Genomic DNA, 27,216 nt, shown 5'->3' with positions numbered 1-27,216 from the left:
TGCTACGGGGGTTCCTTCTGGATTTGAAGATTACCATCGGTTCCGCCCGGCAAGGCAAACCGTCTTCTTCTTAGGCTGCTCAATCGATAAAAATAAATGCTCCGGCTAACTCAAATCGGTGGGCTTTTAACTCTTTTTAAACTGCGTAACAAACCTTAAACTGCCGCCTACCAGTCCTCTGCCTTAACTCCTACTCCTCCCTTTCCTTCCCCTCGTTCTTCGTTAAAGACAGGCACATTGAAACCAAATAGATAATATATTGAAATGAAATTAGCGATACAAACAATTTACAGGGATCTAGCAGTTCTTCTCTTCTCCTTGTAAAAACACTAGCTTAACAATGACAACTAAACTAAATAAAAAATCCTAACAGGTGAGACTAATTTACTCAAGGGGTGGCCATCCTCTACAGTTTGAAAATTGCAACAACAGGTAATCGTTTTTTAATCCAGCATGGGCTGGGACTTATTTAAATAAACACAAAAATTTATCCTACTCTTTGGTAATCGTTCATTGGACTTTAATAAACAATCAAATCAAAAATTTTTTTTACTATAGCTTAATTACCAAAAAGTGGAATTTTACAGAATATTACAAATTTAATTAGACTAACCTTTACAACATTTGTACAGCCGATCTTGTGAACTGCTCTTTCCTCTGGTACAGGGTGGATGTGATGAAACCTGACACTTAGGTCTCTGTGACTTCCTAGGGGTGGCTTGAATTTAACACACGGAAACCAAAATCCACGGTGCCTATCCTTCCTCGGAACGAAAGCAAAGTTTAGTGTTTGAACGGAAACTTAGTCCAGGAAATCCTTCGCGTGGCGAGTGGGAGACGGCTAGTTGCCAAAGTTTCCACCCAGCACGTGTATTTAATTTTATTTTATTAGTTTATTAGCTTTGACCGCCTGCGGGAGACGGATTTTTTGAGTTAGCGGTACGGCAGAACACAAACTTTTATGATCACTATCCGACGGTAAACCGCGATGGTTCAAAGTATTATTTCACCAGCTCTTCTTGGGGCAAATATCTCTCCGAAACGCAGCGCTCCTTCGACAAATGACCGTACGGCACTAGTAGGAAATTCCACCTGGGGCGGATCCCGAAATTCTGCGCCTTGAGGACTAGGGCAGCACTTTGATTATATATCCTCGAGAAATCACAACGTATCCTAACGCGATTCACTGCATCCAAAGTAAACTGGGGTGAAGCTCAAGGGTTCGCCAAAATATCACCTGATTGGAACCTGGGTCTTCTTCGCCAAAAAATCAACGCGAAAAGAAAATAGCACTTCGAAACGGGTGCAAAAAGCACGCAACTGCGAGCAACCGAAATAAGCCGGTGGCTCAAACCGCCAAGTGTACCAAAACGATCGCTCAAGGTACGTGTTGACCGCTTGACGTACTAACTGCGAGTCTCCCAAAACGATCCCTCAAGGTACGTGTCGACCCCTCGACGTACCAACCGCGAGTCTCTCCAAAAACGATCACTCAAGTACGTGTTGACCCCTCGACGTACTAACCGCGAGTCTCTTTAAAACGCGATCACTCAAAGTACGTATTGACCCCTCGACGTACTAACCGCGAGTCTTCTCAAAAACGATCCCCTTCTTCAGAATTGAAATGAAAAAACCACACCCAAATTACCATAAAACAAAAATGGCTCCCGCTAGAAATTCTCCCATTGGTTCAGATAAAGAAAACTTAACCCACTCTAACTTCGTCGTCAACCTCAAGGAACTGCTGACTAAACTGATCTCACGGTTTTCTGCTGATGACGTGAAAACTCCTTATCTCTTGACGGCTCGGTGCTACATCCGCTCCTATTCTCGGTCTAGACGGCGCCAACGTTGATAAACGAACGACAAAAAACTCGCATTACTCATGATGACGTCAATCAGCTTTGCACTCTTCCCACGACGAAATTAAATCTGAGCGAAATTAAATCTATCGGACCATAGTCTTGAGCGAACCGAAATGCCCAAACCCAAAATTTCTAACCGGAACAAATAATGAAATATACAGGGTGATCTTCACTATCATGACAAGAAATTTCGAAATTTTTAATGAAATTTGGCGCGAAATCAAAACCACTCGTTACACACAACCACCCCCAAAATTTTAAATCGAATAGGGGGTCGAGTGATACCTTATTTTGAAGGTATTTTTATGTGGATTATAACCCTTAACTTTTAAATCGCTACTAATTTGCCTAGCCGATACAGGGGCTAATAAAAGTTATAAAAACGTGTCAACATTTTCTTATGAAACAAAAATGTAAATGAATTAGTTAAATTTTGGTTATTGTTGAGAGCGTTATTATAACAACATTTTGAAGTTTAATAGTGATTGTCAATTGTTGTTGTCAAATCATAGTAGTGACAAATAGACTTAAAAGTTATTTAGTTGCAAAATCGGTACATTGAACAGTGATAATAATGGTTTATCCACTTCCTGAAAGAGTTGAAATAAATGCTCCTTTTTCTATTGGGCTGATTCAAATCCCAGAATATTTCGTGTGGTGAATACACAACATCCCGAAAAATTGAATGTTTGGGGTGGTATTTTTGGTAACCATATCCTAGGCCCCTTCTATTTACCTCGCAATCTAACAGGAGAGATGTACATACCTGGAGTTATTAGAAAATACGATTCATCCAGCATTAGTGGAGATACTAGAAAATAACAACAAGTACTTGGAAAATCGTCTAGTATTTCAGCAAGATGGTGCGCCACCCCACTATGCTGCAGGGGTTCATCAATATTTGGACCAAACGTTTCCAGGACAATCGATTGGAAGAAGAGGAGCTATTGAATGGCCTCCTCGTTCCCCGGACTTAAGTCCGTTAGATTTTTTTTATGGGGGCATTTAAAAACTAGAATGTATGCTAGTCAGCCAACATCGTTAGACAACTTGCGACAAAGAATAATTGATGAATGTCGTCAAATCACCCCAGGAGTTTTGCAAAAAGTACGGGAAAGGTTTGAACAAAACCTGTATTATTGTATGGAAGTCGAAGGCCAACATTTTCAACATTTACTTGATTGAGTTTAGCTGTAAGCACTTAAAATAAAATTGATTTAAATCTTAAGAGTTATAATCTACATAAAATACCTTCAAAATAAGGTATCACTCGACCCCCCATTCGATTTAAAATTTTGGGGGCACTTGTCACCCCCGTTATAGCTTTGCCCCCAGGGGGGCGAAACTAGCAAAAAAATGGTTCCCCCTTGGATAAAAAATTGACGGGTCCGAGGATTTTTTCGTAAATGTTTCGAGGTCCCCAAAATAGTCTCTGTTTCGTTTTCAAATGGCCACCCTGTATAGAAAACAATGCACTAAGAGGCGAAAAATATGGGGCATATGAAAAGTTTAAAGAGAAAAGCAGAAAGGGTTTTAAAACAGAATAACTCATAAATGTTTTAAAAACCTTTAAAAACCACGCGGCAGCTTCAGTTGTGACTCCCTAGATTACTCGTGAGATCGATTCCATATGGAAAAGTAACCAATACAGTAGCGGGAAAATTGACTGTCACGGGAAAACTTACTTTGCTAATAAAATACTGATCGGTAATACCAAAAATGCGCATTACTCATTCATTTGCCGAATTACTTCTTTCGAAAATGCTTCAACTCATTTTAAACGACAACTGCAATAAAATGTTTTTCCAACTTTCTCTGGGGCGCAATTGGCTCAACTTTATTAACAATGGTGGCGCCACCATCATCAAACACGTTTTGAGATTAGTAAAAAAAATGCAAAATCTGGTGAATAAGGCGAACTTTAACAGGATCGATGATTTTGTATGTTAAAATGTGTAATTTGTATGAAGGTCCCACAGTTGACCAACCGTTGTCAAATTTGGAGACGAGTTTTAATTATGCGGGTCACTCTGTAATTGGGCGCAAGCCTGTTGAGGGCCCAGAACAAGAGAGGGATAGTAAATAAATAAATAAATAAATGTTTCGGTTTTCGTTAAGGTCATCAAATGAAAGAACAGATCAAAAGATGGAAGAACGGCGATGTCTCTACATTTTCAATGTCGGATTTACTACTAAAGGGTATCATATTTGTGCCAAAAGCTCGTGCTAGACGATAAGTTATCGTTATCAATCTTGCCGAATTCCAAACAAAGGCATATCAGGCTATACTACAATTTTTGAACGAGTAAAGTGTCCCATTCTCAAGTTGCTTATTAATTAACTTTTTTTCTTTACAGTATTGTCTTTTTTTTGTTCTCTCTTTGTCACCCGTCCATCGAAATTGTAAACATTTAAATTGAAGTTATGTTATGGGTTAAGTGGAAGAACACCTGGTGGCGATGTTGCCCCTAGGTGAACTTCGCCCTTTAGATCAACATCTAATATAGACGTTATTACTAAAGTCTGCGTGAGTGGTTCAAATCACGGGTTCCTATGAAGAGTCCCAATCTGCCAGATCAGGCAACCTTGGCATGGAATACCAAACTCCTAATTAAAATCATGAGAGGTCAATAACAACATTGTTACTCATTTATTATATGTTTATGAACATATTAAAATGCAAATTCCACAGAAAAGACAAACTATAATGGCTTTGTAGTAGGTTGTCATGTTTAGGATATGTCATATTTAGGAATTTATTTCTGTGGAATTCGGTTGGACAAAACAGCTTTAATTTACAGTCTTGCATAGCACTTCAAAGCAAGTTGCAATATTATCCTTCTCGTCATTTGCTTCCAAGTAAATTCTCAAGAGAAAATCAAGCTGAAAATTGCGGAACTTTCAATTAAGGGACTCCATTGTTGGTGTTGCTATACACTTACACTTGGAAATTTGTCACTGATCGGCATCTCAAGTTTATATTGGGCCGGTTCGTTGATTTCTAAAGGACAGTGTGTGTTAGTGAGCGCTTTGCAGGCATTTGGCTGAGGCAGCGGATAGTCAACTGGAAATGGAATAATGGATGTTGTCGCAATTGCTTTCGCCTTGAGCGCGTACGTGTGCAACGCTAAAATCATACGATTAACGATCTATCGTGTAACTTTCGAGTCAAGTATTAATACGAGCAGTGAAATTGACATAGGCACTGATGGATTCACCCAACTTAATGGCGCATGGGGGCGTAGAACATCCCGGGATGTTAACCTCAATGGGCAGCTGCGCTCCGTTTGTACCTTAAAAAAATGATTAGTTTCAGTTCCATTTACCGATAATACTCACATTTGGTCACTTTTGTTTTTTCGCCCGCCAACACCAGTATTCCACAGCTAATAACAAGTAAGGCAACACTTTTTGGCAACATTTTGCGTGAATAGGAGACCGAAAAATGAGGTGGATGTATTTAAATAGGTATACATCTTAGGTAGGTAATCTGTGGTACTTCAGATAAGCCACTACAATGTGAACAATTGAACGATAGTTTAATCGGTAAAATTCCACCAAATCGAGCTCAATTCCCATCATCATGGATGATAAGGTGATTAGACTGATACCGAATTACGTCTCTACCTTTTGATAAAAGTAAGAGTAAGAGTTTTTCAGTAGACTAATTGGCCTAATTGCCCTTTTTGTCCCTCCTTCCAACGTAGGTATACGACGACGCGAATGGTGCAAAATCTACCATTTTCCTTTCAGCTGCTAAAACCAAATTTTGGACAATTGTGTATAATCCGCTAATGTAATGACTATCTAAAACACTTGTAATGTACATTTCCTCCAATACAATGATATTCTATTTGCTTTCTGTAGAGATATGAAGTTTAAAAATAAGAATGTGATATAGCTGACTGTATTAATTAAAAAAGTGACAGAGCAACTTTTCAACCATGTCTCTGCAGTGATAGTAGAATATGACAACTTGCTTGTCATTATGGTCTTCAGCTTTCCTGGGAAAATGGATTTGGATTTACAAAAGAAAAGTAAGGAACCACAAAACTAAAGGTCCACAAATTAAGTAGAATATCCAGCCACCTGAGATTCGATGCTTCTTATCGACTCCTAGAAGTCATTCTAACAATTTTATTAAATCCTTGTCGGAATTCGTCCTAGCAATTTTACTAGACATACTCTTAAGAAAACTTCACAATAAATAAACGCATTTTTTATTAGAAAGATAATAAAGGAATCGTAACCTGATCCTTAATAATCTTGCTTTTATCAACTCATGTCAGAAACTGTTCTAAAGATCATTTTCAAATCCTCCATATAAGGCTTCCTATTAGAAGCATTAGAAACCCCTTGTGAAACCTTCTTAGAGATTCTTTAAGAGTTCTTAGAAATCAAGATCTTCTACGCTTCTGGCAATCTTCGTGAAAGCTTCTCAGGAATTCGCCTAAACATTGGGTACTGCAAGAGCTCCTTAGTAGAAATCTTTTTCGAAAGAATCCCTTTTTAGGGTGTAGATTTGCAAAATATACATATTAGCATGTATGGAATAAATGAAAACTTAAAAATGAACTTTGGGATATTCGAAGTGGAAGCAAAGACAGTTTTAACTTTTTAATACCCGTAGGCTAAATCATATGAATATTCGCGCGCGCATCCTGAATCATATGAATATACATGTAGAAGTAGACATAAGGATTTCCTATAGGAATTTCCTACTTTTAAATGATAAAAAGTCTTCTGAAGGACACCTAACTTTATGCAACCAAAATCGCTACCTACAGCAAATGAAGATCTGCCTGTCATATTAATTAATATGAATATTATCACTTTGACTTCCGTATTCTAATTTTCGTTCTATTCGTGTGCGGTATATTCCACTAAAGAAAAAGTTATTTCCAATTGGGATAGGGCTGGTAACAGTTAAAGGAGCTTAAAAGATTTATTTTCTGTGAAGCCAAAGCAACAATATTCCAATTAATAATTAATATGACAGCCAGATCTTTATTTGTTTCAAGAAGTGATTTTGGTTGCATAAACTTAGGCGTCTTTCAGAAGACTGTTTACGAAGAAGTTGACTAAGTTGGACAAGAAGGTCGTCTAAGATATCTTGGTTGGGTACTGCCATAGAGTATATTATTTACTCTATGGTACTGCATACAGAACAATAAGCAGCGGAGCCTCTACCTTCAGTAGGGTCTTTGGAACCAAGGTCAAGCTTGTTGATACCAGAACTCATTCGAGGCAAACGGAGGAAACCAAGAGTAGAAACTCCGATACCGAGGAAGTTGAATTTCTATGCAGTCAGTGGAACCTGAGAATGCTACACCATGATATCTAATGAACCGTCTAAGTTACGTACAGCAAAGCCATTAGAAGTTTTTAAAGCCAAAAATTGCAAAGTGGCAATGAAAATCACATTTGGAACTTAATTCCTAGCCTAGGCCGACTGATAAGAAGATGATTGACTGTCGATGGGTCTACAAGGTCAAGTATAATGCTGATAGTTCAGTGGAGCCTTACAAGGCGTGTGTTGTAACCAAGGGCTATCTTGCAACGTGAAGTGATTAATTTCACTGAAACCTTCGGCTCTACAATGAGATGAGACTCAGTGCGATCTCTGTAGAGTGTATGTGCACGTGAACGACTCAAAATGATTCAATTTGACGTCAAAAGTGCTTTCCTTTACCCAATGCAATACCTCCCTTACTAACGTGCGGGTGGTAAAAACCAAACGGTTCATTTTAGTTGTTTTTGCAAACTTGCACGCATCTTTGCGACTTTATATATTGATGGTAGAGATAAAAGAAAATTTTAAATACCTACCAAAGTTGTAGCAAGTTTTTCATGCTCTACAAAATTTCTTAAGGCTAACGTTGATGGTGGTAACCGAAAAATGATGCATATTTTCTACGCCATCCTGTTTGTAAAAATCCCAACAACCAACAGGAGGACACATGGGATGGCGGGAAGTTAAACGTGGAAAAGTTGAGGGGGATTCTGGAAAAGAAAACATGCTTAATACGTATGCCATCCACGGAGGAGTACCACAAGGTTCGGTGCTGAAAATTGGTACGTAGTAAAGTTAATGCTGCACTAATAGCCGGAAGGAGGAGTATTCTGTACCTCAGAGGTAAAGTATACTAAGTCACAAATTCAAAAGTTAACAGAAAACAACATTATAGGAAGCACAAAGGAATAATTTGACCTTATTAATTATTATTTTTTCCTGTATGAAATCACAACTCAGATTAGAACAAAAATCTATTTATTTGATAAACAACTTATAATTCAATAATTTTACTGAAATTAAAAAAATATATCAATACTGTTCAACTATGCATCTTCTTCGTTGTTGTAAGAAAGAAATGGTCATCATTTTGTAGAAAATTTCCTCCATAAACGATAAAAGACAAGTATAAATTTTTTGAGGATTAAAGCAGATTTTTAATAAGACACTTACCTATACACTGCCTTTTTTTGAGGATCGAAAAAAAAATTGTCTCAGATCGACCGAGAAAAAACATTTTCTTATAGAATGTGCCCTGTAGAGTCCATAATTTCAAACAGTTTGAAGATTTGGCTACTAGTTCAAAAGTTACAGCCCTTTGAATTTTCTTTCGAAATTGGTTTCCTAGCAAGTCCATAACCTTTTGTTTGAGAAGTCTAATCGAAAAAGTAACGAATTGTTTTGGATTCTACGCACCAAAATTAATAAGAAGAAGTGTTGTCCCGAGAAATTTTGGTGTAGTCGATTTATTGGTAATAAAGGAAGGTTATACACTGCCTTTTTTGAGCCCCCCCAAAAAAAAATTGTCTCAGATCGACCGGAAAAAAACATTTTCTTATAGAATGTGGCCTGTAGAATCCATAATTTCAAAACAGTTCCAAGATTGGGCTACTAGTTCAAAAGTTACAGCCCTTTGAATTTTCTTTCGAAATTGGTTTCTAGTCTATAACTTTTGATTGAGAAGTCTAATCGAAAAAGTACCTACGAATTGTTTTGGATTCTACGCACCAAAATTAATAAGAAAAAGTGTTGTCCCGAGAAATTTTGGTGTAGTCGATTTTTGGTAAAAAAGGTAGGTTATACACTGCCTTTTTTTGAGCCCCGAAGAAAAAATTGTCTCAGATCGTCCGGAAAAAAACATTTTCTTATAGAATGTGGCCTGTAGAATCCATAATTTCAAACAGTTCCAAGATAGGGCTACTAGCTAGCCCTTTGAATTAGTACCTACTGTTTAAAATTCGCTAACTCTGTTGTTTATCATCAAACAATACTAAATCCATATATTTCGTGTAAACAAGAAACTTATGTGACTTAGTACAAAAAATATTGGTACTTACATTGTAATATCAATGGCAATTGCTACTGCTCACTAATGACAATATGAGCTCTTGTACAGATATATAATGGACACCAAGTCATAAGTTGTCATTTTTACTGTAATTGTTTGTCAGTTATTCCAAAAGAGCCAAACATCATGACTTGTTTGAAATTGTCAAGGTTGATCGAACTAAGACTATTTACAGTGTATACATACAAACATTTCTCAAAGAACGAATTCATGCCAGACAATATAAGTCGAAGACTAGGTGCTCACTGCTTACATACTATAAGACCTACTAGTTATCACTGAGTTTTACGCGGTGGACAAGAAGAAAAGCAACGATAATGTACAATAATATTGGAGGTACAGATCAACCAGAACAAAAAACAGCAAAAAATTAATATGTTTATTATAAAATATCTTTATAAAGTAATAAGTTGCACCATTCTCATCAGTTGATGATAAAATCCTGAAAATAAAAATCGGAATGATATGCAAAGATTGAGTAATAAATCTTACCATCACAATCGTTCTGTAACAGCATGTTTTCTGGCATACGATCCCAAACAGGCCAATATTCCAATTAGGCTTATTGTAAGGCCCAATATAAGAGCCAACGTATCTCCAAAATCAAACATGTTTAAAGTCTACAAACATTAAAAAATGTTGACAGATGAGATGAGGTTCAAACTGTGGTAATCAAAACAAAACATTACATGGGCTGCATTCGGTCACACTCTGATCACGTTCTCCAGGATATAAATTTTATTTATTTATAAGGGGTAATGTATGTAATTGCTGATCGATAAACTCCAACGAAAATATTTGAAAGAGGATGTGCCCCTATTAAAATATAGAATAAAAATCCAGAAACCGGTTGAGGTTCGCTGATTTTTCTTTTAGTGATTTTGTTTTCCTAACTAAATGCAGTTAACCTCACAATTTTACACATTTTTTAACAAAACAATAAATTAATCACAAAAATGGATATTCAATATCGTGTAATTGTCGAACAAATATTTAATAATTGGTCTGCGCTACGACTTGCTGTGGAACATGATATGGGAGGCCCCAACAGTCGTGAGGTACGATCACCGATTTTCGTTGCAATTACTCTACATCTACTTTTTAGGTTGTCACTCAATGCGTCGACTATATCACTCAATTCTGTTTAAGTGAGCCCAATATACAAGTAAGCGATATTCGAGAGGCTCTCGAAGATATAATGGACGAAGAATTTGACACAATATGCGAAGACAATTCACCAATGGAGATTGCTAATCTGCTCCATCGTTTTCTACTGCTTTTGAAAGAAGGTAATTTGGCTCAATGCGAACAGGAATATCGAGATTTACCAACGTGCAAGGTGTGGTTTTCTACTCAGGCACAGGCTCCGGCACATGTAAGTGATGTGTTAACGATGCCAAAAGTAATTTGAAATTGTAGGCACCTTCAACCTCACAATCGCCAGTAGCCGAGACCCAAGCAACACCAATGGAACAGGACTCCGAGTGGACTGAAGTTAAAACTCGTCGAAAAAAATAGCATTACTTCAAACAATTTTTATTGTTAGTTAACATCTTCTGGAGTAATAGAAATATTAAGAGATTTTCCAGATCTAACCACTGTCATGTTTAATTTCGCAGATTTTTCTTTAGCAAGAATGGCATAGACGTCATTGGCACTTTTAATAGGCTCACTATTAATATCAGTGACGATATCTCCTGGTTGCAGTCCACCACTGAAATCATATGTTCATTTCGATTACCAAAATGGATATTTTACCTATGTGCTGGCGATCCTACGATAACTTTCCAAACCAAAACCCCATGCGTGATACTTGGGGGAATGAATTGATCACGTTGATGCAGCTCGTAAATAATTTGATCCGTTAACGTTAGCATAGTGATTCCCATATACTTTCGTTTTACATTCTCTGTTTGTGATGTTTGATTTGAACGTACTGTTTTTAGGAAGTCTTTGACATAATTTATCGGTATTGCAAATGATATACCAGACGTCACTTTCATACTGTTGACACCTATAGCTTCACCGTTGAGATTAACAAGCGGTCCACCCGAATTTCCGAACGTAATTGCAGCATCTGTTTGTATATAAACCATGTTTTTGTCTCGCAATCCTAATTCGGCAGAACCTCTCTGGGTGGAACTTATCTAGTCTAAGTTAGTATCTCTTAATAGCGACTTATAAAGACTCACCACTCCAGAAGTAACAGTGTTACTTAGAGACAAGGGACTACCGATCGCGACCACAAATTCACCAGGTCGTAAGAGTCCAGAGTCGCCCAATTTCATTATGGGTAAATTCTTTGCTTGGATACGTACTGTAGCTAAATCGCTGCGCAAATCGATATCTTCAACCATACCGTGGTAAACGGTACCGTTAGATAGGCGTACTTCCACCTTCGCTTGTGGTTTGTTAGTAACTACATGTGCGTTCGTAACAATTAACCCGTCCGATTTAATTATAAATCCGGAACCGTTCGAAATTGTCATAGGTTTTCCTGTAAAGAAATCCACCCTTCTGGCATCTTTAATTTCAATGTAAACGACAGCTTCGGAACAAGTTTCTACAACATCAGCTATGAAATTATACTGATTCCTTCGGTCAGTACTCGCCTCAACAGTTGGTACTATGTTTCCACTTTTGAAGAGTTTGTATGCTATCCATGTTGACGCAATGGCCACCCCATACATAAGGCTGTTGTTGGTCGATTTTTGATTCTCGTTCTTGGTAAAAGTAGTGTCAAATAGTAAATATGTGCATTTTATATTTTTATTTAGGACACTTCTGAAATTACTTCGCATAAGCGTATTTGTAACGGTTTTTAATAAAAAAGACATTTAATTTAAGTTGGTGTTTTAAAAAAGATTTCTAAACAATTAAACAAACAAAAACAAGGTTATGTTATTTTTGTTTTTTGCCACCTAATGTCAGAAACAGGTGTCTGTTCACCCGGCAAACTGCCCACACCGTTGCCCATTTGCACTTTTTGTAGTAGCATTGATTATGGTTGTTTAAGTTGTCCAAGTAATGTTTTATGTTTATATGCCAGTCTTGATTAACATTAAACTTCTTTCGGTTAGATAATTTAGGTAGCATTGGAGGTATAATTTTAGATTTAAGGTTTTAAATTGTGTCACGTGTGTTTAGGTGTGCAGTAATTTAAGCCTTGTATAATTTGGGCAAGCAGAGTGTTTGATTTAAAAATTGTTTTGTGAAAATACATGCAATTTGTGTAGGTACATAGCAAGCTAGGGTTGGAACCGGAACCGTTCTTAGGTTTAACCATTGAATAAAGAATCTGAATATTTATTCAATGGTTTAACATTATAGTGGTTACCATATACTTATTATATGTCGATGGTGGTTGCTTGTTATTAACTTATTGATATTAATGATAAATTTCATTAATAAGAATAAGAAGTATCTTCTGCTGAAATTTCAGAAGAATGTTAAAGTACATAGAAATAATAAAAAATGCATCTTTAAAAATATCAAAAAAAAGTCCGTCTACATATTGTGAAAGTTTGGGTCTACATATGCGCAATCCAATATTAAGTCTCAGCACCATATAATGAACCAAATCGCGAAAAAAGAGCAATAGCTCTAGATCTGATACAGCTGTAGTGACGTATGGACAGTAGTCAGTAGTACACATAATAGTCCACTAGAAGCGCGCCATCTGCAATTTAAGAGCGTCATTGTTTGACAAGATGTTATGCTACAATATGGTGATATGCTAAGGTTCAAAATTGTAACGGCCACACTGCAAAAATTTCTGATATCAAACTTTTGTATTTAAAGGCAATGCAAAACTATAACATTAGTATAAACAGAGTAAGATTCCCATATGAAACAAACTAAATTATACAGAGAATAACTTAAAACATATACAACACTTGCAATCAAATACCCGCATTTAATTCAGTAACTGGTTTATTTGTGAGATTAGATAAGAGTTGTACTCTTTGAAATTCACCGGTTCCACTCTAAGAGCCACAGTCTTCAGACGATTTTCATCCTTCAAACAAACACAAATTAGAGAAAGGTTATATCACACGTAAACGATAGCTACATTGTAATTTTCCATCTTAGAGCGACACTTAAAGATAAACTCCTTAAAGTGCGCCTTGTCCGCAATCTCAACTAACGCCTGCGAGTCATTCTCAATTGCTTCACCAACAGCCTGAGAACTCATGCCCAACACTTTCTCTGCTTCCGAAGAAAACAAACTGAGCCAGATATTTCCACTCCAATCGGCAATATTGGCCTAGAAACACTGAATTCAGTACCTAGCAAAACGAATAATGTGGTTCCCATACTGATCCCAGTAACAGATACTTAAAGTTGGGGTACTCTCGATTACATTTGTCGCATCGGTACATTCCATTCCCTTGATCGGCTGCCTTCTTCTTGCAATCTTCTTTTGGACAGGCCTTGTATATTCCGTTTTCGGAACGGTACAGAAGTATGGTGCCCACAACTTGGAAATAATCGCCCTTGTCACCCTGTCCCATGCCCATTTCCTGAACGTCCTTAACGTTAATCCATTGAGTTTGTGACCCGCCGCCCTCCGACCTATGCTTCACCATTACCAAAAGCTTAGCAAGAATATAAATCGCTTACCTGGCGCTAATATTGACCGTAGTCTTGGATATACCTTCATTGTCGAACCAGCCTCGGAGACGATGCGCTTCCGGAATGTCCGGATTAATTTTCATGACTGTAGAGGCATTCGTGGAGAGCGTTTTTCCGCCACCGAACTGAGACACTCTCGCGCCTTTAATGACTATTACCGGTTGGGAGGCGCTGTCGAACGTTTCCGCCTCTGTACCCCAAAGGGTTAGGGCGATCTACAAAAACCAATTTGCATTCTTCGATCGATTATATCATTTATTTCTTACGGAATTGTTGCTTTGATCCACCAAAGTGAGTTCGCGTTTTTTTAAGTCCCTCCCTGTAGATCTCGCTTGAAACATTTGGACGTCGGACGCGCTTTTGCATACTCCGATAACATCTAGAACAAAATTTTTAATAACTTCCGAAAGTAGGTAAGTAAGGTCGGTAGTATGAGCCCACTCTGACCTTGAGATCTGCGCACACTTTCAAAGTCATTCCGGTTTACGTATTGTAGCAATTGGGACATCCTGTATGTAAAATGTTTAAATTTATTTCATATCTGGGAAATTATTTTCAAATAGGCACACACTTGGAAAATCTATTACATTGTCATTTTTTTATTGTAAATTTAGTAATTGTTTAAGTCATTTAATGGTATTTGTTGCATTTTAAAACGCATAAATAATTTAATCATAAGTTCGACGTAAGGTAAAAGTTTTATCAGGTCAGATTTTTGAAAAGGTGGCATTGAGAAAATCACTCGGCCTTGTTTGCTAACAACGCCACGTACAAGATAACGAATGCAGGTGTTTGGAGTTCGGGCGATGCGGTGGGAATAGCGAGCGACGGCGAGGAACAACAATATGTAACTTATGAATGGATGTAGTTTCACCTTTAAATAGAAAAACTAAGAAATAAACTCTGCTGTTTTCGAGTCGATTGGAAAAGCGTATGTCATTATTGCGTTAAATTCCGCAGTTAAGAATTAATTTGTGTCATCTCTTTTTATGAATGAAATGTCAATTTGAATCCCAGTTTGAATTTTATTTTTCCTTTAAGCTCTTTCTGTGCAGATGGTATTTATCTGATCTATTTCAAAATTCGTTTTTGTTGGAATTTATGGAATTTGATTGATGCCTTCGAATCTTTCAAAATTTTAAGTATAAGTAAACCTTAGGATTCTTGTTTGTCAGAACCCACTCGTGCACTGTGATAAATTTAAAAAAAATAGTGCATGATGAGCTAGCTAGGTAAGTGTGTTGGGTGGTGTTTTGACCGTATACCATTACACAGCATTCATTTTTGGCGCCCAACATGGGGCCACAGTGTTTCTATTTTTGTGGCTCTATAAAAAATTGAAGTTGATGACGTGTCTCGGAGATGAAACATTATTTTAATATCTTTTAAAATAGAAAAATTGGAAAAACTGAAAAATGGCGTTTTTTAAAAAATTTGAATAAACAATCATGAATTTCTGCGATCAAACATATTGTAAATAGTGCAATTTTTTTTATTTATTTTTATCAAATTTATAATTTTATTTAATATTATAATTCCTCTTTTCTGCTCCCGCAAAAAAATTTGTCTTCTGTTTCCGCTTCAGCTTCCGTTATAACACTTCCTTTACGTCATCAATCAGTGACAATTTAAACATAAATTAAAGTTAAACTAAATTACACAGTTACATAAACTCACCATTAAATAAAAAAATATGATTCATTTCAAGTTTTTTTTAAATCATACTTTTTAACAGTTGTTATAATTGATCTCTGTAAAAGACCACATCCAAACTTCAAAAAGAAATTTAAAAAAATTCTAAAAAAATTCTGGAGAATTCTAAAAAATTCTAGAAAATTCTAAAATACCTACGTAAAAAAATATTAGATCCTAAAAAATTCCTACAAAAATTCTACGAAATGCTAGTAGTGTACACCAGTGTGTAGTGTAGGGTACAGTGATTTTCCCAAAGGAAAAAGCAAACCATCCAATCTGTTTCTCCAACTCAATCTTAATTCCAGTGTAAAATTCAAAAAAATTACAGGACACATCACATATTTTTGGCAGATCCTGTACATTGAAAATAATACACAGATTTAGAAAATTTACAGATTACATTTTGTAATAACTGGAAGTATACTATGCAATCTGAAATTAATTCGGTGTCTACACAAGATGGCCATAAATTAGAAAGAGGTTACAAGAATTCAAGATGACATACTTTGTTTTAAAACAAAATCCGCCTAACAAAAAGAGGGAGGAGTCTCATTTGAAAAATATGTTTCCCCCTCCCCCTCGCCCATTGACAAAACATTGGGAGCTTCCCCACCCTTACCTATCATTGTATCCACTTCAATGTGTGCAATTTTATCAATCGAGATGAAGTCGTATCTGGTTTGAGGTATAGAATCCACCACATCATGGCACTCCTGCACGATTGTGTCGGGGGTAAATGTCATCTCGTAGTCGTTATTGAGATTACTAAATTGCTTATTGGCGATTTTCAGTTGACATTTGCTTATGTAATACACTTTGTCCACCTAAAATTCCGAATTTTGGAACAAACCCGAATACCCAAAAGCTTACCTCGATTAAGTCGTAAAATTTATCCACAAGATCGCGAAATGCTGTTGCTCGAATTTCACCGCTCTCGTCTATTAAATCCATATTGAATAATTTACCCTCCCCTCTGGAATTTGACCATGTGCGAATTGAGGATTTGTTACTGACACGTGCCTTGATCACCCACCTATCGTTCAATGTTAACTGCGGATATTCCCAATAAATGCACTTACTTATTCTGATAGGGGCTCAAGCTTGAAATGGGATGCGTTAGCTGGTCTTGCATGGACATGTTTACGTCAGTGTCGTTTCTGTGAGAACCATTAACTTGTGGCACAGTAGATGACGTACTCGAACTGACAGTGTTATTTTTAGTCTCACTGGGAAGTGGTTCGCTATCATCCTCCGGCAATTGTTCTGGAGAACCAATTTTACTCGACTTATGGCCAGGAACTAGGGTCTCCATTTCTAATATAACTAAAACACGTCTACCCGCCTAAATGGTACAATCTTATAATCAAAAATCTACACTCACTTGTTCACTTTTCCCACATTGTTAATAACGCTGGTGATGTACTTTTTGATTTTTATTATGGAATTGTCGGAGAGTTCACCATTAACAATCTTATCATTGTTTTGTGTAGTTAACATTGCGAAAGAAATGAGGTATTTGCCATCTGATAGAAGTAGACGGTACCTTTCTTTATCGGAGGAGCTACCAGATGCAATTCGCTTAGTGCCTAACACTTGCATTATAGCATCTTCAACTTTGCCCCCACTCATAATCACCTTGAGAAGAAGTTTTATAGAATATGAGTATTAGATTAACTAATTTCACCTACTCGTAAGCTGCCTTCACTTAATTGGTATTTGTCTGCCATTGTAGAAGATTAAACACAAATTGACTTAATCTAATTACACAATTAACAAAAACGGTAGAAATACTGTAGATTTTTGGCGCAAAAAGCCATCAACTGTCAGTGGTCAATCACTTTAAACCATATATAATGCTTTAAACTAGTTACTAGTTACATACGAAAAGTCCCTAAACGATTTTGTACAGGGCGATTCATACAGAATGGAAGAAAGGTTTTCATTAAAAATGGTTTTAGGTGTCCTTTGATGCAGGGAGTACAAGCGATTTTCTCATATTTCGACACATCCGATTCTGCCTGTTTCCAAGTCTGAAAATCGGCTGGACGCGAAATATTCAAGATGACGTCCAATATGGCGGTTTTTGGATCACTCTGGTGTAAAACTTCGTTTAAAATGCCCGATTTTTACAGATCAAGGGTCTAGCCCCACGTTTTGGGGCCAAGGAACACAATGGAATGGAAAAAATGAGACCGGATATGGTAGATGATTTCTCATATTTAGACCAAAATCGCGACGTAGCTGTCAAATTGAAATTTTGAATTATACAGAACACATTTGTATTTATTAAAGATTTATTAGTAATCCTCGTCGACAAGGTTGACACAGTCCTAATTACTAGATTTATATTTCTTGATGCATAGCGCATCCCGTTTCTGGGAACCACAGACTTGAGTATTACACACGCCTTTACATTAGCAAGATACGAGCTGCATGAGAGGAATGCTTCCGGCACCAGAGGCAGCGTCATTAGAAGAGGAACGGAGCGTCCCCCCTCCACCTTTTAGACAATGAAAGGATGGGCATTTTCCCATATGGTCACCTAAAAATGAAAACATCTACACTTATTAAAATTTGTATGCGGTTTCTTAGCGTTTTTGTTCATAGATCAAAAAACAATATTTGCCATAATGCATCATGATTTCTTTTCATTTAGCATTGATTCATTGAATTAAAGAGGTAATAATTTGCATGGCGCTTTTATGATGCACAACATTGACGAGGGTATTCATTTCTCATAATGAGTGCACAATATAAGGGCGTGCCCTATGCGCAATTATTCGTTGCGTCGTGATGATGGCCATAATTTGTGATTGGAATTAACTTTAAACCAATTCCCGAGATAGCACCCTATCTTTTTTTAAAATTCTTTTGTATTTCTTGCTCCGATATTTTTGGCACGATCAGATGATTTTATTACTTTTATCTTCCTCCAGCCCCAATTATTTAATGGTCAGTATGCAATATTTATTTTAATATTTAGTAACGTTAGTAAACAATTTTAAAATATAAACTATAAAAAGTATTAATAATATAATAATAATGGAATCAGATGATTGTAAAAATAAATACTTGAATTTGTCCAATTGAATCACAACTAAATAATTTAGTTTTAACTTCAAACGTGATCACAAAATGAAAATGGGTGCCCGCATTTAATTTAGTAACTCGTTAATTTGTGATATCAGGTAAGAGTTATACTCTTTGTAATTCACCGGATCCACTCTAAGGGCGACAGTCTTCAGACGATTTTCATCCTACAATTAAAAAAAAAATAAGAACAATATGTAGCAAGCGAATAATAATACTTACATTAAAATAATCCATCTTGGTTCGACATTTGAAAAGAAACTCTTTCAAATGTGCCTTATCTGCAAACTCTGCTAACGCTTGCGGATTTCTCTCAATTGCCTCACCAACAGCCTGCGAACTCACCCCTAATACTTTCTCGGCTTCCGAAGAAAACAAACTGAGCCAGATATTTCCACTCCAATCAGCAATATTGGCCTAGAACTGACAAATCAGTATATATGAACTTGAATAATATGGTGCTCATACTGATCCCAATAACAGATACTTAAAGTTGGGGTACTCTCGCTTACATTTGTCACAATGATACATTCCATTCCCTTCAGCTACCTTCTTTTTGCAGTCTTCTTTTGCGCAGGCCTTGTATATTCCATTTTCGGAACGATACAGAAGTATGGTGGCGAAAACTTGGAAATAATCACCTTTCTCACCATGTCCCAGGCCCATTTCGTGAACGTCCTTGAGGTTAATCCATTGGGTTTGTGAACTATCACCCACCCACCTACATTTGAACTTAACCAAAAAAGTTTGTAAAATGTATCCATTTACCCAGAGCTTATATTGAGGGCAGCTTGCGATCGACCTTCATTGTCAAACCAACGTTTAAGACGGTACGCCTCGAGAATATCCGGATTAATTTTCATTAATGTAGAAGCATTTGTAGATAGCGTTTTTCCGCCGCCATACTCGGACACTCTTGCGCGTTTGAGGAGTAACACTGGTTGTGAGGAGCCATCAAATGTTTCCGCTTCCGTATCCCAAAGTGATAGGGTGATCTGAAAGAATCGGCATTGTTTCTACCAAATAAGATTAGGTCTTACAGCATTGTTGCTTTGGTCTACTAAAGTGAGCTCGCGTTTCTTTAGATCTCTTCCCGTAGACCTCGATTGTAACATTTGAAGGTCGGATGTACTTTTGCATGCTCCTAAAACATCTACAACAAAATTGTATAGCAATCATTTTTGAAATTTACAATTAAATTTGTATTACTTTGGCTACAAGGGTCCTGGGTTCAATTCCCAGGTAAGGTATGGCTATTTGTGATTGTATAGTGGGTTGAGTGGGAAGAGTAGCAAATTGCTAACACTCCGCCCACTATAACATAAAGGCAATAAAATAAAAAAAAAATATTAATAGTAATAATAAATAAATAAAAAATAAAACAAAATGTCGGAGGGGGATCAGAATAAACATATGAGGATAAAGACGTGTCGGTCTTACCTTAAGGGGAAAAGACAATATCAGCTAGCAAATTTAAAAATAATTGAAAATGATTAACTATCAGTTGAGAAGTTCCACAAGGCTTGATCGTAGGACCACTGTTATTTATGTTGTGCACAACATTGTGCAGATTGATGTATTGCCTAACTTTATACTCTGACAATGTGTTGGCTGATTGAAGTTGAAGGAGTATGACGATCTCTTATGTAATTTACATAGTTTGTGCTTCCATAATAGACAATAAGTTCCGTATAGCCTATAATGATAAAAAAAAATACATCCAATTCCATAGGAGATTTCTTGGAATTTATTTTGATGAGTGTACACAAAGCTACATGAGTAGGAAAGTGCGATAAAAATCAGAACTAGCCATTAGTTTGCGATTTTAATGTATGATGTCATTTTTGGTTTTGAAAATTATTTCCACAATTCCAACTTCAGTTCCAAATGAAGGTGCAAATAAAAATTCCGATCTCCTCAAAATGTGGAATCGGCTATATTTGAACAAAAAAAACCAAATCGTTTTTCAAAATTAAAAAAAAATTGAGTGGAATAGCAGACACGCATGCTTTCCCTGTCTGAATTCCGCCATTCAAAGAGGATGTGTAAAAAATGTCTAATAAGGTCATTTATTATTATTATTATTATCAAAAAAGCAATTTAACTTACAAGAGAGAGAGACAAGGAGTACAGTGTTATAGCTATTTCATTTAAAAGATATCTCTCTCTTTATCCAACTTTAAAAGTGCAATGTGAATCAACTTCTCCCTTCAATTAATCGTTCTTACCTATCACAGTATCCACTTCAATGTCTGCAATTTTATCAATCGAAACAAAATTGTACGAAGTTTGTGGCACAGACTCCGCCCCCTCGTGACACTCCTCCACAATTGTATTAGGAGTAAACTTAATCTCATAATCGTTTTTGAGACTATTAAATTGCTTATTGGCAAATTCCAGTCGGCCTTTACTTACATAATAGACTTTGTCCAACTGAAACTTTTATTTCAAAGTTGCCAATCATCGGCTAAACTTACCTCAATCAAATTGTAGAATGTATCAACAAGATCACCAAACATTGTCGCCCTGATTTCGCCACTTTTATCTATTAAATCCACGCTGAACAGTTTACCTTCACCTCTGAAATTTTTAAAGGTACGAATTGAAGATTTGCAAGCGACACGTGCCTTGATCACCCACCTATCATTTTATAAAGTTATTTGTGGACATTCTGAGTTGCTATATTTACTTATTGTGATAGGGACTCAAGCTTGAGATTGGATGTGTGAACTGATGTCGTATATTTGTATCCGCACCATTTTTGTGAGGACTATTTACGTTGGTGTCTACAGTTGTCGAGCTGATGTTTTGATCGCCTTGAATCGACATGCTTGTGTCAATTTGATTTTTGTGTGGACTGTTAACATTGCTTACAATAGATGACGTAGTTGAACTGACAACATTGTTCTTAACATCCTTCATAAGTTCATCTGGCAAGCGCACTGGAGAGCCAATTTTACTGGTCTGGTCCCCAGAAGCAAGGGTCTCCATTTCCGTTATAACTAAAACAGGTCTACAAACCTTAATTGTACAATTTTTCTATCACAACCTATACCCACTTATTGTCGTTTTCCACATTGCTAATCATAGTAATTATACACTTTTTGATTTTTACTATGGAATATTGCGAAGGCTCCCCACTAACACCCGCATCGTCGATTTGTGTAGCTAATATAGCAAAAGAAATGAAGTATTTGCCGTCCGATAGCAATAGACGAAACCTTTGTTTATCAGAGCTACTAGATGGAATACGTTTACTGCCTAATACTTGCAATATGGCATCTTCAATCGGGACGCCTTTCATAAGCACCTTCCGAAGAGATTTTGCATAAGGAAGAATTGTAACAGACTGCACCTACCTGTAAGCATTCAGTTAATTGATATCTTTCTGCCATTACAGAATATTAGAGAGAGATATGTAGAAGAATAATTCAGAAATAATAACAAATTCGGAGCAATATGTTAACATACACAAAAAAATAAAAACAAACAACTGTCAAACAAGTTGTCATGTCATGTCAACTGTCATTTTGGTATCACACTGAAGTTAGAAACTTATGTGAGCACATGTATAGGGTGAATCATTAAAATTTCACACATGATGATATGTAAATCTCACCTAATTTGAGGTGGATTCTAAGTTAACTTCACCTACGAAAATAAAAACGGCGTTTAAAAACACCATCGGAATGTCGAGACAATAATTTCCAATAAGCAATAGTGAAAATGTTGTCAATGTGTAAGATAATTTGTTGGGATTAAATGATTTGTAATGATCTTAGAGGTCCCCCTATAATTACCGTTGGCAACTCTGGGGGGAAGGATTACAAGTGGAGCCATAAAACTTTCATGTCGATGTCATGTTTCGTGCACTTTCAAATCTCGACAGTAGTCGGTTCGAACCAAGTGGTATGGATAGAACTCCTACATTGTGTTATACTATATCAATTCTTTAATGTGTTGGGATATGAGACACAATCGGGAAGGGAAGAGTTTTGTGAAAAGAAAAATGGATTAGGCACGAAAAAACCAGAAAAAACATGGTCGTACAAAAATCAATAAATACTGTCAAATGCACGTACCTTCACGTTGTATGAAACTTGCCTTTTTAGCTTTGCCTATTATAAATACCTGTTATGTATTATGTGGTAAATAAATATCCCATCAAAATTAAAATCGATACGCTACCTGAATTATACCTTTAAATCAATAAATACGTCAAATGTAGGTATTAATACATCGTCGCTTTATTTATGATGCAAACGTTATAGGTTACAATTTAAGAAATAAAAACAATTCCATGTAAGATTGGAAGCGTAACTGGAAATTCTATCTTACATTGATTATAAAATTTGAATGGATATTCTAATGAAAAATTCAACTATAAATTCCCCCGCTTAACTACTGGCGTTGTAACGCAAGCTGCACGTAGTACATGCAATAGCTGCCTCCTCGTACATGAAGTAGAAATTAGAAAGCATTTAAACTCTTCGAAAGTTCTCGGTTGGTGTTGACACTGCTTCTTCACCTAGATCAATTGTTGATGTGTTCGGAAAAGCACTTGTGGAACGATATTTAGCAATTTTTTCATTACATATCAATGAATTAGACGCCACATAAAATCAAAGAGTCCGCATTGATAAAATATACGTCAAGCTTACCTTGCTTGCCTCACGCGTTCTGAATTAATGCGAATGATTGCGCGTTCGCCTTTTATTTACCACGCGAAACCGAATTGCGCGCCTCATTTGCTTTAAATTTAAACTGCGAATGAAAATTATGCACTGTTAAGTTTGGTGTTGTAAATTCTTATATACACACGGTAATTCAAAAATCTACATTCACATACAGATTTAGTGTGCTGCCTAACCGCAGGGGTATGTCACGGTCACCACAGATTGATAATAAAGAATGATAAATATAAATCGCCTACTTTCACAAAACATACAGATAACAAAACACGGCGGCCGTGACTCGTCTTTGGTGCAATAAAACATGGAAAATTACCGGGCCTTGGAAGGCAAATTCAACTTTAAAACTACGGAATATAGTGAAATTACTGAAACCTAAATCATGTCGCACATATAGGTTCAAAACCGAAGAGTTGTTAGCAGGAGCCCATCCCTGGGATCTGTAACTTGTCCCTCGTGCGGGAAATGCAAGTGTGCAATTGAAATTTGAGAGAAATCACAACCTTACACGTGTCGTAACAAAATTATTGTGCCGGTACAGCTTTGCGTCAATCGAATTCGTGGTTATAAAATTTAAGGTCGAGGTATCAAAATTCAAAGTTTTTTAAGAGCGCACCTAATGACCACTCCCAAAGTGTACCTAATCGTACATTAGATGGGAAGTGTGCCACTTACGAAAAAAGCAGAAAATTTATTTTCTTCACTCCTCACAATTTTAAACTTAATTGTTCCCATAACTTGTTTCATTTTGATCCTTGATTAGCCAATAATTAAATTATTTTGGACCAGAGAGAGAGAGAGACCCCAAAATCTTTATCTATACCCCAATTTCAATGAGAAAGTGATTAAATGCTATGATGGAGAACAAAATCGGGTCTGGTGACAGCCATCGTTATTACCTTGGACCATTATTAACGAGCTCCTAGCGAGTTTATAATTTTGCGGTGTCTGTCCGTCCGTCCGTTAGCACGATAACTCATAAACGAATGGAGCGATTACGATGAAACTTTGCAGGTGAATTCTTTATCAAATTTGTAGATCGGAGTTCCTGAATTGGCCATGTAGACGAAAAAATAAAGTAGACCCTTTTGACATCTCCGTTAGTTATGCACCGAATTGGATGAAATTCAATATGCGCATAGCTTTAGCCACATAAAACAAAATTCCAAAAGTTGAGTATAATCGATCAGCATTCAATGTGCCCTTTGCGCATCTCGACCATTTACAGACCGCAAACTTTCTTATTTATGAAGGTATTTAAATGAAATTTGACACATAGCCACTTGGAATAAAACCAAATTTAACGCCAGTTTCAAAATTTGGTTTTGCGCATGCGCAGTGCCAACTTTCTTATTTATGGAGGCATTTAAGTCAAATTTGATACATAGCCACTTGGAATAAAAGCAAATGCAGCGCCATTTTCCAAATTTGGTTTTATGCAGGATATGCAGTGCCAACTTTCTTATTTATGGAAGCAATTAAATAAAATTTCATACATATACACTTTAAATAAAAGCAAAACTAACATCAGGTTTAAAGTTTGGTTTTGCACATGTTATAGCCATACCCAAGAGCTCGTTTGCTATATTTGTTTAATTTATTTATTATGTGCACATGTTAAAAGACCCGCGAATGTGATTTACAACATTGCAAATGTTTAATATTTGTAGTGGTTAAACGATTGATTAATTGTTCTTTGAATTCGATTAGCAATAATGAAATTGGTGTATGATTCAAGGTGATTGCGCTACATACATAGATAGGTACAAGGTTTTCCACTTTGTGGGTAGGTCCCTTTATCGTGTAAATAAACAGTGGATGAGCTTTGGATGTTTGTACCTACTGCAATTAACGGTTTAATCTGTTATGATTTAAATTAACATATAATACCTACCTACCGACGACTTGCTGAGAACATAATTGTTTTAAATCTTCAACATTACCATTGTATAAAGAAAGTGTATATACAATGACATTACTAAACCGCTAGAGGCACTAAACCCAGGAAAAATAGTCATACTAGTCTTTCAAATCGTCACATAATAGGCAAGACTTTTTATTGGCGCCTGTAGGTAGATAACAACAAAAATGCTATCATAATATTCTTGATAAAGAACATAATTTTTGTGATAACAAAAATGTTAAGAAAAGAACAATGTTTTTAATTATTTATAGATGAACTTTAATCGCGTACACAAATGTATTATATACATATCTGCTGTGTGTGTAGTAGTCTATTTTAGTATGCGTTCGGAATACTTGCAATTTTCTTTGTTGTAAACGACGTGAAGCAGGTAAATTGTTAATTATCGCAAATAATGTGAAGTTTCGCGTAATCTTACGTGCTGATTAAAGGCTTTGATAAGTATCGGTCGTAAGTACACTACCCACTCATTACCTACTGTGGTAACTAGGTTCAATTATGTCGTTAACATTTTTCCTCGTTTTTGGTGTTCTTCCCTTAATTTCTTCTACTCGAGGAGGTGCGTGAGTATTTAATGCCACTGATTTACCTATAGCCACCCTGTTTCAGCATCCACGTGTTTTCTTGATGGGGTAGATATAGGTGCAGGTAGTCATGAACTGACTAAACCCATAAATGACACTTATCGTGGTATTCTTGAGGTTTTTCAAATGAAAAATGTGCAAAGTAAGATCATTTTCTTAAAGTTCACCGTTTCATCGTTCTGCTTTAGGAGTGATACCGAAAGGGGATTCATATTTTAAAGTCACTTTGAACGACACCACGTTAACCTTTGCAACTGGTGATAACTTTCCCCAATATGAAGCCGAAGCTGAACCCTCAACAAACACGCTGGTTATTTCCGTTGCTCTGGAGCTTCAATGTACGGAATCTAACAATAATCACATGGTACCAAATCAATTTTGCGCTAATGAATCTTAAAGATAGATTAACAAAATTTTAGATTTTCACTCAACGGGTTCTCGACACGAACAACCATGCACCTCAACTCGATCAGTCAAACTTTGAGTATGCATTTGGTCCAAGCATACCCAAAGACTTCATCCTGACTGACTTGCTGCCTATTAAAGCAACTGATGGTGACATCACCAACAAGCAGTTAAATTTCGAAATGACCCAAAATGAGTTCTTCAAGATAGAAAAGACAGTGCCTAGGTATACAAAGAAAGAATACGCGCCAAAGCTAACCGCGTTAAAAGAAATACCTGCGCCTTTCAGCCAGGAATTTGAATTGAATGTGACTGTAAGACAATTCCCCCGCCCCGCATATTACTAACTGAATATTCCTTGCAGGACTCCGGAGATCCACCTTTAAAAACTAGAGCGCTGATTACCGTTAGGGTATTGAAACCTTCTGATATAGTTAACCAGAATATTTCCGAAGCCCACCATCCACCAGTTTTTGGAAAGAATTTCTACATGGCCTATTACAACAAATCCCACCAAATTGAAATGGAAGATGTGATCACTATTCGATACGGTTTGACGAATACCACTGCTGTTAATATCACCAAACACTATCAGTACTTTAATGCCACTTTGAAAAACGAGACAGTAACTGTTCGCGCGATTAAGGAGTTGCCCCAAGAGATAATTTTGGAGGGTTTCGTCGTTGTGGAGCTTGAATCCCTAAATGAAGGGGTGAGCAGTCCAGGACGTACCGCGTTGCTAATCGAGTTTTCGGATATGATGATATCCAGTGAATGTCACATATTTATATTCGGATACTCCATGGGATACCCAACAGTTTTATTTTCTAGTGCAATTTTAGCAATACTGTTAATTAACGTTTGCATCCTAGCTATATTTTTTAACAAACAAAGAAAGCCTACCTTTGAAAAGTATTAGTGTAACATATAACAACGAAGTATTATAATAAATTAATTTGTAAGTTT

The 27,216-nt window shown here is 36.6% G+C and overlaps 6 protein-coding genes and 1 long non-coding RNA gene across 11 annotated transcripts in view; 2 read left to right on the top strand and 5 right to left on the bottom strand.

Moving 5' to 3' along the window:
- LOC116173011 (replication protein A 70 kDa DNA-binding subunit-like) overlaps positions 1–17,399 on the bottom strand; it is a 28,252-nt gene extending 10,853 nt beyond the window's left edge. Inside the window, exons 1-10 of one of the 2 annotated variants that reach the window (XM_031490298.1) lie at positions 17,245–17,399; positions 16,938–17,191; positions 16,636–16,890; positions 16,427–16,589; positions 16,176–16,380; positions 14,128–14,240; positions 13,850–14,076; positions 13,546–13,801; positions 13,299–13,493; positions 13,003–13,244 (exon numbers count right to left, since the gene is read on the bottom strand). In XM_031490298.1, coding sequence (XP_031346158.1) covers positions 13,143–13,244; positions 13,299–13,493; positions 13,546–13,801; positions 13,850–14,076; positions 14,128–14,240; positions 16,176–16,380; positions 16,427–16,589; positions 16,636–16,890; positions 16,938–17,191; positions 17,245–17,283 — 1,809 coding nt within the window. In that variant the 5' untranslated portion in view covers positions 17,284–17,399 and the 3' untranslated portion in view covers positions 13,003–13,142. Of the gene's footprint in view, positions 1–13,002; positions 13,245–13,298; positions 13,494–13,545; positions 13,802–13,849; positions 14,077–14,127; positions 14,241–16,175; positions 16,381–16,426; positions 16,590–16,635; positions 16,891–16,937; positions 17,192–17,244 lie in introns of those variants that run through there. The other variant, XM_031490299.1, reaches the window with a different exon arrangement.
- On the bottom strand, positions 4,608–5,365 carry LOC116173014 (NPC intracellular cholesterol transporter 2-like). The gene is made up of 4 exons (XM_031490301.1): positions 5,205–5,365; positions 5,048–5,158; positions 4,808–4,992; positions 4,608–4,748 (listed from the first exon to the last, which is right to left on the bottom strand). Exons 1-4 carry the CDS (start codon positions 5,284–5,286, stop codon positions 4,656–4,658), a joined length of 471 nt encoding a protein of 156 aa, XP_031346161.1. The 5' UTR covers positions 5,287–5,365; the 3' UTR covers positions 4,608–4,655.
- LOC116173016 lies at positions 9,590–9,876 on the bottom strand. Its single transcript, XR_004145830.1, has 2 exons — positions 9,719–9,876; positions 9,590–9,668 (listed from the first exon to the last, which is right to left on the bottom strand). It is a non-coding gene; the product is annotated as an uncharacterized LOC116173016 (long non-coding RNA).
- Positions 10,127–10,821, top strand: LOC116173015 (pre-rRNA-processing protein TSR2 homolog). Its single transcript, XM_031490302.1, has 3 exons — positions 10,127–10,284; positions 10,332–10,601; positions 10,646–10,821. Exons 1-3 carry the CDS (start codon positions 10,183–10,185, stop codon positions 10,742–10,744), a joined length of 471 nt encoding a protein of 156 aa, XP_031346162.1. The 5' UTR covers positions 10,127–10,182; the 3' UTR covers positions 10,745–10,821.
- LOC116173013 (serine protease HTRA2, mitochondrial-like) lies at positions 10,747–12,143 on the bottom strand. Its single transcript, XM_031490300.1, has 3 exons — positions 11,419–12,143; positions 10,985–11,373; positions 10,747–10,940 (listed from the first exon to the last, which is right to left on the bottom strand). The coding sequence occupies exons 1-3, from the start codon at positions 12,061–12,063 to the stop codon at positions 10,769–10,771; spliced, it is 1,206 nt and encodes a 401-aa protein (XP_031346160.1). The 5' UTR covers positions 12,064–12,143; the 3' UTR covers positions 10,747–10,768.
- A 1,109-nt stretch (positions 17,400–18,508) lies between the features above and the next one.
- Positions 18,509–22,172, bottom strand: LOC116173010 (replication protein A 70 kDa DNA-binding subunit-like). Of its 4 annotated transcripts, none has more exons than XM_031490294.1 (10): positions 22,006–22,172; positions 21,706–21,956; positions 21,336–21,659; positions 21,124–21,286; positions 20,875–21,079; positions 19,687–19,799; positions 19,415–19,641; positions 19,115–19,367; positions 18,869–19,063; positions 18,509–18,813 (listed from the first exon to the last, which is right to left on the bottom strand). In XM_031490294.1, exons 1-10 carry the CDS (start codon positions 22,039–22,041, stop codon positions 18,712–18,714), a joined length of 1,869 nt encoding a protein of 622 aa, XP_031346154.1. In that variant the 5' UTR covers positions 22,042–22,172; the 3' UTR covers positions 18,509–18,711. The 4 variants fall into 4 exon arrangements, with proteins under 4 accessions (XP_031346154.1, XP_031346155.1, XP_031346156.1 ...); XM_031490295.1 differs by having other exon boundaries at positions 21,706–22,005; positions 22,118–22,157; XM_031490296.1 differs by lacking the exon at positions 22,006–22,172 and having other exon boundaries at positions 21,702–21,870.
- Positions 22,173–25,528: 3,356 nt separating this feature from the next.
- Positions 25,529–27,216, top strand: LOC116173938. Its single transcript, XM_031491681.1, has 5 exons — positions 25,529–25,820; positions 25,871–25,987; positions 26,034–26,209; positions 26,265–26,564; positions 26,615–27,216. The coding sequence occupies exons 1-5, from the start codon at positions 25,760–25,762 to the stop codon at positions 27,167–27,169; spliced, it is 1,209 nt and encodes a 402-aa protein (XP_031347541.1). The 5' UTR covers positions 25,529–25,759; the 3' UTR covers positions 27,170–27,216.

Source organism: Photinus pyralis, unplaced genomic scaffold (genome assembly GCF_008802855.1).
Source record: "Photinus pyralis isolate 1611_PpyrPB1 unplaced genomic scaffold, Ppyr1.3 Ppyr1.4_LG6, whole genome shotgun sequence".
Lineage (NCBI taxonomy): Eukaryota > Metazoa > Arthropoda > Insecta > Coleoptera > Lampyridae > Photinus > Photinus pyralis.
This window is presented reverse-complemented; position numbering and strand designations above follow the sequence as displayed.